This window comes from Calidris pugnax, unplaced genomic scaffold (genome assembly GCF_001431845.1).
Source record: "Calidris pugnax isolate Ruff unplaced genomic scaffold, ASM143184v1 scaffold41, whole genome shotgun sequence".
NCBI lineage: Eukaryota > Metazoa > Chordata > Aves > Charadriiformes > Scolopacidae > Calidris > Calidris pugnax.
Genome location: NW_015094509.1, coordinates 19,635,731 through 19,645,672, shown reverse-complemented (window position 1 = coordinate 19,645,672; position 9,942 = coordinate 19,635,731). Strand labels below are relative to the sequence as shown.

The window sequence follows — 9,942 nt, the reverse complement described above, 5'->3', positions numbered from 1 at the left end:
AGCCGCTGCTGGGCTGGCAGTTCGAGGACTCCCTTTTCGCCCCCAGCCGGGAGCGGGGCCTGGCCGGCGGGGCCGGGCCGGCCGGCGGAGCCAAGCACTGCGAGCCGGGAGTGAGGAGAGACGGGGGGCGGCGGCGGGCGGGGGCGGCCCAAGGGGCGGGCTGGGTAGGGCGGCGGCAGCCTCGGCCCTCGCTGAGGAGTTTGTGCTGTGCCCGCAGTGGTTTCGCAGCGGGGAGGACAGCGGGGAAGGCGACGGCGGGATAACGGCCAGCAAGTTCCGGGCGGACTGGGCCTACCGGCAGCGGGAGTTTGAGGTATTTCCAGGGCTCTCGTAGGGTGGAAGTTGTGGGGATATAAAGGGGGGTGATCTCATAGTCCCCGGTGTGCGGAGTGTGTGTGTGTGCGTGTGCTGTGTCCAGCTCTGGAGCCCTCAGCGCAGGAAGGGCATGGACCCCTGTTGGAGAGGGTCCAGAGGAGGCCACAAAGATGGAGGGATGGAGCCCCTCTCCTGCAGCCTGGAGAAGAGAGGGTGCCGGGGAGATCTTACAGCAGCCTGCCAGTACCTGAATGCGGCCTGCAGGAGAGATGGGGAGGGACTTTGTACAAGGGAGTGTAGCGATAGGATGAGGGTGATGGCTTCAAACTAGAAGAGGGGAGATTTAGATTACATATCAGGAAGAAATTTTTCACTCTTGAGGGTGGTGAGGCACTGGAACAGGTTGCCCAGAGAAGCTGGGGCATCCCTGGAAGTGTTCAAGGCCAGGCTGGATGGGGCTTTGAGCAACCTGGTTTGGTGGGAGGTGTCCCTGCCCAGGGCAGGGGTGGTGGGACTAGATCTTTAAGGTCCCTTCCAACCCAAACCATTCCATGATTGATATAAAAGCCTCCTGGCTGAGCCACAGCTAGAGTCTGGCGCAGTTATGTCCAGCTTGATGGACCCTTGTTGGTGCTTAAAGCACAGCAGCCCTGTGGGCAGTGGCAGTGACCTGGTGAAGAGCCATCCTGCTGGCTGCTCTGCCGTCGGGCCACAATGGGTACCTGTGTTCTGGCATCCTTCCCCAGCCAGACGTCATCTTTCCAGGAGTCAGTGTGAAGTCAATGTAAACTGGCCAAAAATGCTGCTCTGCACCCAGAGCTGATTCAGATCAGGCTTGCACATGGAATCATAGAATCATCTGGGTTGGAAAGGACCTTTAAGACCACTGAGTTCAACCATCAATCTTAACACTGCCAAAACCACCACTAAACCACATCCCTAAGCACCACGTCTACTCATCTTTTAAATACCACCAGGGATGGCGTTTCCACCACTTCCCTGGGCAGCCTGTTCCAATGTTTGATAATCCTTTCAGTGAAGAAATTTTTCCTAATATCCAATCTAAACCTCCCCTGGCGCAACTTTCTCTTGTGTTTCCTCTTGTGTTGTGTTGTGTTTGTGGCCATGGAGGTCATGGTCAGCCAGAGTTAAGTGTGTGGATTTCTCTGCTCCTGGGGATAACACCATGTCCCACAAAGGCTGTCAGATGATAGCTGGCAGCCACCTGGCTGCCACTCGCCTTTCTCGGAGTTCCCCCCACTGTCAGGTGAAGGCTGACTGTAGTTGTCAGGCTCCTGACAGTTGGCTTGTGAGCCTCATCATTAATTGTCTTGCCTCTGTGCTGCCTCCCCTCGCTCTGCATGGCTGGTTGTGCCTTTGGGGTGCATTTTTGTTCCCTGTTCCTGTTCTGCCTGCTGTAGTCCTGGACCCTGTCCTCGCTGCCTACTTCCCAAGCCACGTTCTGATTATCGATGCTCTCCTGCCTAGCCCTAGTTCCAGTCTTTTGTTTTTTTTCCCTGGTTGAAATGAGCCACTTCTGCTCTTGTTTCGACTGTAATAGCTTCTTGTTGCAGGCTGTGGTTTGCATTATAGGCTCCTGATTTCAAAGCTGTCAGGCCAACTGCTGACTCCATCACTTTTGCCTTGCCCATTGGATTTGTGGATCTTTTTGTACCTCAGTTGGCACTGACTTCTGCTTTTTAATGTTATTCCAGCACTACTGTTGCCTTGTCTATATCTGACAGATGCTTTCCAGTCTCAGCTGAGACACCCTGAAGGGATTCATATAAGTGTGCTGAGAGGAAGGGTGCCTCAGGCTGTGGTCAGACATGGCTGCTGACCCTCAGGAAGAATAGATTGCGCCTTGCTGTGTGCTGTGGTGCCCTCTCAGGAATGACACCCCCTCAGATCTGCTAGTGGAACAGACAGTTGCTTCCTAACCCTTTTTTGTCACAGTTATTCATGTTAAAAATGTCTAGTCTTCAGTCTTATTGCTAACCTGGATCTATGTGACAGAACCAGAACTAGACTGCACATAAAATTACAGATTTGAGTGCACTGACCTTAGAAAGCGGGCTGGAAATAAGTAAAAAGGGGCAGTAATCTCTTCACTCATCATGAATACATTTTTATGTCAGCCTAGGTCACTTGATAGGAAGTGCCAAGGACAGCAGTGATCTAAGCTGAGTCCATTTTTAGGATATAAATGACTGTAGAATCTGCTTGGGGTTTGTAATGCCTCGTCCTTGCCAGGTTATATCTCTTTGTCACATAACAAGGTCCTGCAACCATTCTCTGACCCTTTTTCACCAGTGGCTGCTGCACTCACTGGGCAGAGGGGAGACCCTGCTTTTGCTTGAGAAGGAATGGTGAGATTAACACCAGGGAAGAAAAATATTTCAGCCAATTTGCTGGGAAGTACCTAGGGTATGTCGCCTGGAAGCTCTTTCTGTTATAACCGTTCAAGTTTGCAAGGAATAATTAAATATTCATTTTGAGAGATGGGAGAATGAGCACTGCTCTTTAGTCATCTGGTCTGAGCACTTATACAAAGGGGGAGGAACTAAGATTCCAGTCTTAGCTTCACTGAATACTTAATTTAATGTATTTAAATGTTAATTGGACTCCTGGTGAGTGCCCTGAGCATTAAGCTACAGAAGTATTGCTCATTCTTGTCTTTTTCCTTTGCCCAATTAATATTTAATTATTTCATGCAAATTGGAACCATCCTCCAGGAATGATGGAGATTCACCTTCCTTGTGGTGTTCTCCGACCTGCTGATCATTCATGTGAGGTACTTGCAGGTTCAAACCTTCCCATGGAGAGTGTCACGAATTTGAAACAAGGTCCCCCAAGTTTAGGTTGAGCGCTCTGATCACTGAGTTGGCAGTTGGGGGAAAGATGCCTTGTGTCACATATTGCCCAGGTCAGTAGATGATCCCTTCTGGATCAGGCCTGGTGGGGGAGAGGTAGACAGATGTGTGGCGAGTCCTGCCAGGGCTTAAACATCAGTTAGGACTCTGGTTGCTCATCCCCCTCTGGACTTGGCTGTGTAGTACCGGGGCCCTGGGGGTGGCATAGGCAGTACCTAAGTCCAGAGACAGCTGAAGGTACCTTCAGCTCCTGAATTCCCTTCGTGACTGTAGTCATAAACAAAACATACTGTCAGGCTTGCTTTTAAGTGAAAATCTCTCACTGTTTTGTTTGGCTTTTCTTTTTGTCAACACTCCTAGAAAGCCCTGTGTGAATACTCAAACTGCTTACTGCTCTTACCGGCCAGCAACATTGCAATGAGACGAGATGTCCAAGAGGGCCAGGCTCGGTGTTTATCTCACCTAGGAAGGCACAAGGAGGCTCTGGATATTGCAGAAACAATGGTAAATAATCCAATCTTTCTTTTAGGCTTTTAATATGAAAATATTGCCAGTAGTTCTTTTATATGGACCGTTTTCTGGAAAAATAATCCTTATATGTATAATCCTTCAGGATGTTCAGTGCTCAGAGTATTTGGTAAACAGAGGGTAACTGTCACTGCAGATATAATCACTCTTCAGAAATCAGAACACCCTGTACCACAATGAGCTCCCTGTGCAGGGAGGCTGGTAGTCCTGGAAGGGACTAAATATCATGCTCTGCCAGGCAGAATTAATGTAATGTAATAGGAATTATAAGAAAGGGGATAAATGAGTGCTTAAATCTTTCCACTATAAAAGTGACGGTCAAGACTCCCTTTTATTTCCATATACTCGCTGCCAGACTGCCACCAAGAAGAGTATCTAACCACAAATTGAGTTTTTCCCATAAAGAAAAAGGTCCAGAGGCTCTGAAGTCACTAGAATTTTACTGCTGCTGTTTATTTTTATATAAAAGGTGGTTATGCTACAAAGAAGGGCAGCTGTATAAAACTCTGAAGGCAAATAAACAAATGCCAGCATTTGGGGCCTTCTTGCCTTTCAGACTGGGACGAGGCAGCGAGAGGGAGTGCTGTCAGCTTGGTCGTGCGTGATCTGTATCACGTTGTATCATTTAAAATTAAGAGCACAGTTTTGTACAATTTAAAAACTACCTTCAGTGATATTTATGTTTTATTATTCAGGGAGACATTTTCTTAGGCTCTGAAGGATGATTCTGTTCTTCTGTTTTTAATCTATTATCTTTTTGTTTCTAGAGAAACGGCGCTACTAACACAGATCACTTAACGACGGTTCTCAACCTGCAGTTTGCCATTTACCAGGGTCTGGAAGATGTAGAAAAAAAGATCACGTGTCTGCAGCAACTGATCTGCTTACATCCCTTCAACCCCTGGTACTGGAAGTCACTCGCTGAAGCTTATATGAGCCTTTTACAGAGTTTGTCTCCATTAGTCATTCCAGAAACAAATGTAAATCAGTCCGAAGAGGTTACTGTAAGTGATAGTAGTTTCAAAACATCAACTGAAAGAGAGATTAATTTGCAGCCTCGCAGATCAGATGGCCAGAATGAAGGGCCTCGGCCCAGCCTTGCTACAGAAACAAAGAGGGAGAATGCAGTGACTTGTAGCAGCGGCCAAGAACCGGAGAGGATGAATGAAGGAAAAAGCTCAGCCTCCGAGTCCTGGGAGCAGAACACGTCGAAGAAAGTTGGAATAAAGGCATGTGCCTCGTTTATTAGAGCAAGGTAACTAAACATAGTCTTAGAATAATGTTAACTTCTCCTAATCAAGAACAATTTAAAGCATATTTTTCTTAATATTTTCAGTTTACATTTTCAATTGAAGTGTTTGTTTCAGTGTTGGCAACGCTAGCTGAGAAGCACCCTGCTATTCCTTCAGATCTAAAAAGCAAAACCCACTGGTATGGTAGCTGTGAACAGCCTAAATCTGAGTGGAAAGAGTAAACCAGTGTCATGCACTGTTGAGAAATAAAGCATTTTTTAATTACCTTATTATATGAATCTTTTCCAGTAATTATATACAAAAGGGCTTGTTCTTCAACAAATGCTCCTGTTGGAGCTTGGCAGTTTCCTGGTTTGGTATTAAGGATGCAGCAGCAGAAGTGCCCCAAAGGGAAGGCTGGCCAGTCTTCCTTCTGCAACTGCCACCTGCCTTATTTGCTTGAAGCCTCGTGCTTGAGCGAAAATGTATTTTATAATAATACCCCCATCCTGCATAATGGATGAGGTTGAAAAATGAACTCTGTGACAGCTGATTGACAGGGCTGCATTAAAATGCTCTTTCCTTTTCTTCCCTCTCTTCCTAAAACTCTTGCACACAACAAAAATCCCCAAAACATAATCTTTGAAAAAGATAATTAGGAACTGGTTTTGTTAAAATTTTTTCCCCCTTGGATTTTTTTCCCCCTCTTACCTCTCAGTAATGTATTCGTCACCAAATGTATTTAAAGCCATTTTAGGAACTTCCAAAAATATTTACAGAGAACATGTTATAACTGCCCTGTTAAGGGCAGTTATAACTGCCCTGTTAAGGGCAAGATTTAAGAAATGTAAAAAAAGATAGTAGCTTGTAATTGTCCTCAGATTAAGAGATGGTGACTTTAATTGCTACTTGGGATGAGTTACTAGATTTAGTACTGATATTGAATATTAAAGCTACATTTATACTCAGATAATTTGTGTCGCTTGTGTTGGTGTGTATGGTTCAGCTTGGAGACAGTTGCTGGCTGCAGAGTTTCACAATGTGTTATTGTGGTTTATATTTTGAGATACACTTGTCCAGGCAAGCTTCTTCCCTCTCCAGAGCTTAGGCATTAAATAGGTTGTCTAATATTTTCAGGTCTGTTGGATTTTAAGTGAGGTGTGGATGTTGCATAAACATAGTGCAGGGTAAAGTGCACCTGGAAAAGGGATGTTAGGGATTAATATTGCTTTTTGTAGGAAAGAGGGTTCTGTGTTAAAACATCATCAATCATCAATAATTGACTCTTCTAGTTTTGATTAAAAAAAAAAATATTCGGGGGAATGGGTTTGTTTCACTTTCATTGAGGTTTCATTCTTTCTTACATTATGTTGATGCAAATTTGGAAACAAAAATGCTTTACAAATTAAAAATACTTTCAATTTTACCTTTAATTTCCCCATCAAAACTTTACTGAATTTCAAAAGGGTTTGTTGGCTCAGCCTTGTAAATTTTTATGTTTATAATGCTCAAATGAAAACTTTCATCTAACATCTTAAGTGTTCTCTTCATAAAAATACACACCTCTATTATAACACCTGCTTCATTTAACTTCGGTAAATGTGAGTGAGAAAATAAATTGTTCTTTATGTATAAAGCTTGAATTAAACAGTTTCGGTAGCAATACTGCTAAGTCCCAGCAGTTCCTTGGTTGAATATACTTAGGTATTTCCTCAGCTGACATGTTTTACAGTCCTTGCGTGAGGAGGACCCTGGAAACTGCCGTGGCTCTCTCTGGTCAAGTGGTTGGTGATGTGGTCCCTCATCCCCATAAAGCCACGTTGTCAGCACAACTTCTAACCTTCACTGAATCGCAGTGGTGACTTCTGGGGCACTGCCTTGAACAGGAAACTGTGGTGAAAGGTTTTAGAAAATATGCCAGGGTTGGCCTATGTGGGAAGGAATATTTTTCATATTTGTCTAAAACCCCCAAATTTCTAGCTTTTCAGGTAACAAAGATAATCGCTGCCATAGGCAAAAATGCGTTGGTGTCTGTTAGGACTTAATAAGCGTGTGGGACACCTGATGTACTGCAGTTACTGCTGCACACCTGAGCTTCACTGCTGAATTGGGTGATGAATACATGGGGAGGAAAATATTTGTGCAGAGCAAGCAGAGGTACTTGGCGTGTTGTTCTTTCAAAAGCAATTCTCAGTACTTCTGTCACAGCACGGGGGTACCCTGCCCTTAGTCTATTGATAGGGATGTATTCATTTCTTTGCATTTTTTGCTGTTGGCAAAAGGAAGAAGAGGTGTTTTAGAGTATTGTATTTTGGTTGGTTTTAGGTTTGCTGACTTACTCTTTCACCAGCTGTGCCTTTCTTTAACTGCCTTTTTCATTTCAGGCTTTTACTTCAGCTCACCCAGTCGCAACAGTCGTCCTTTGCGCTGGAGAGTAACATAAAAAGTCAGAAAGAAATTGATGACAAAGTGGCTCCACTTGGTTTCAGTGAAAACTCCTTGCTGCTGATGACCAAGGTAAGGGGATGTTTCACAGTGTGAGTTCTCAGGTGGACAGCAGCTGGTTGAGGCACCTTAGCCAGCTCAGGCACAAAGTCATGGACGTGTGACACTCCCCTCGGCTAATTAACTGTGCCAGGAAGCAAGGTAAATTAGCAGGGGTGGGTTGCCCTGGTGGTGCGTTACCCGGAACTGAGTGTGATGCCTGTGTAGTGTGGCTTGTGTCATGCAGGTGTATCTCTGTTCTGCTGACACTATCCTTCCAGGAAGGTTCAGGGTTGTTAAGTTTCTCATGGGACTTGTATTTGCATCATTGCTGTGTGTTTCCTGGGATGCAGATTTTATCTTGGGAATTTTAGATGCTACAACGTGAATCACAAGCATGAAATGGAAGTGGAGGTTACTTTGGTGGCCACAGCAGTATTAAACCCTTCCAGAAAAAAAGTATTAAACATCTTCAGAAAAAGCCAGATACATCCTTTTACATTATTTCTTCGTTCGGTTTTGATGTTTTAGTTTAGTTTCATTTTAAAGAAATACAAAGGAGGAGAAGTTAAACATTGTTAGTGCTATTTGTAGAGTTTCTGACTTTTGTCTTAAGGAACAAAACAGTGATATTCTCACTTTGCTGTCGGTATTGCAGCTTTAAGTTAGTGGCAGCCAAGCCGTTGCCCTACTGGCAGGCAGTCTAGCGGGATTTCATCCATCAGAGGGCAGTAGCACCCAGACTATCTCGGGTTTTGAAAAGGTTGGGGAAAAAAAACTCCTCTCCTTGTTTCCCTCGGTCCGATACCCCCCAGGAGGAGGTCAGAGTGTTGGTGCTGTTGCAAGGTGAGCACTGAATGCGGAGCTGGCGCTGAGATTTCCGCTGCTGCTCGGAGAGTACACATCCCCCTGCAGGAGCGCAGCCAGAAGCCGGGTGGGGGTTGCAGCTGTGGAGCCTGGGCTCTCAGTTCTCCTGCTCGCTGCAGAGTGCAACAGGCAGACAGCTTGAGCGTGACTTGGAGACTTCTCCTGATGGCCTGTGGTTCATGTGTCAAGGGCTTTTCTTGTAAAGCTCTGTTATTAATGTCGTATTTGCTGTTTTCTCTGCAAGTTACGTTCTTGTTTCCCATCTTCTTTCTTACTCTGTTCGCAGGTTATGGGGCAGGATCTTATACCAGAAAAACTAAAAGAGGAATTTCAGGGTGAAGTGAAATGCATAGGCCCTTCAGCGCTGTCATCGTTGGTAACTGCATCAGCTGCAGAGTTTGAAATGAAATGGTTCGGTAATCTCCACGATGATTTATGTCACTTTGATAGTCAATTCTCTTCAGATATATATCTCACACCTTTGGTAACTTAAAGGTTTTGCTGTATTTATTCTCATGTTTCCAAATGACTATAAAATTATATATGCAATAAAGTTTCATATTATATTTTTAAAGAATTCTTATTGTATTTCTTTTAAGAATATATATAAATCTCTGCATTTAAATTCTTAACATCTCATAATTTTCTTTGTTCACTTATTTGTTTGTATTTAAAGTAATAAGGAATCCAGTATAAGTGGTTTTTGCAGGTGTAGAAGTAGCTGTAGTCTTGTCTTCAGGGTGCTTAGACAAGGGAGGAGAAAAACTGTCAACGTTGTTTGTTTGTACTGAGGAGTGTTTAGTCAGATCATATCCTTTGTAAAACCCTACGAGGAGGAAGCTCTTTGCTGTGAAAACTGGCAGTGTTGTTTCTGCATCAAAAAGCTCCTTCTGTTACGCGTTCAGTCGATAATGACACCACTTTGCTTTACTTTCGGAAGCATCAATGCTACGGGCTTGGGGCTTCTACAGAAAAAGGCAGAGATTATCCTGTAGTCTCTTTTGCTCAAAATCATTTATGTTTGAGGCAGACGGGATGAGCTCTTCCCCCATCTTTGCTTAAACTGTGAGAATCAATTTCTTTGTAGCTTTTTGTAAAAACATTCTTTAACCGATATAGTTTAAAAAACAAGAATCTCTTGGCCATAATTTGCTGTGGCTTTTCTTCATGTTTTCTTTCTGAAGTACTAAAGAGTGCTGAAACTTTAAATAACTCAGAATTGAATGGTCATTCACCGCATGTGAACACACTTTGTATCTGCTACTTTAAGATCCTGATTAGGGAATGTGTCACTAGCCCTCAGTAAGGGTAGAGCCCTCTGCTAAGTTGACTGTGAAACCTCTCCAGAAAAATGGAATATCGCCTTCAGCCACGTCAAATTATCTTTGATAGTTTGGTGGCTTAATGCGATTAAACCACATCCTGGTCAGCTCATTACGAAAGATGATGACTTGGCAAGTACACTTGGGTGAGCATTAATGCACTCACAAAGTATTACAGAATATTTGGCTTAGTCATGCATGTGCTTTGCTAGGTGGAAATTTTTGTGTGCGTGTGTGGAACATGATATTGGGGTGGCAGTGAAGCTGCCTGAAGGGCTGGGCATGCTTTTAAAACTCACTGGTGTCAAAAGTTTTCAGTAG

The 9,942-nt window shown here is 44.2% G+C and overlaps 1 protein-coding gene across 1 annotated transcript in view; it reads left to right on the top strand.

Annotated features, from left to right (window-relative positions):
- LOC106902049 (uncharacterized protein C8orf76-like) overlaps positions 1-8,873 on the top strand; it is a 14,675-nt gene extending 5,802 nt beyond the window's left edge. Inside the window, exons 6-11 of the mRNA XM_014965216.1 lie at positions 3-110; positions 218-313; positions 3,549-3,692; positions 4,484-4,971; positions 7,333-7,465; positions 8,586-8,873. Coding sequence (XP_014820702.1) covers positions 3-110; positions 218-313; positions 3,549-3,692; positions 4,484-4,971; positions 7,333-7,465; positions 8,586-8,792 — 1,176 coding nt within the window. The 3' untranslated portion in view covers positions 8,793-8,873. The remainder of the gene's footprint in view (positions 1-2; positions 111-217; positions 314-3,548; positions 3,693-4,483; positions 4,972-7,332; positions 7,466-8,585) is intronic.
- The last annotated feature ends 1,069 nt before the right edge of the window (positions 8,874-9,942 follow it).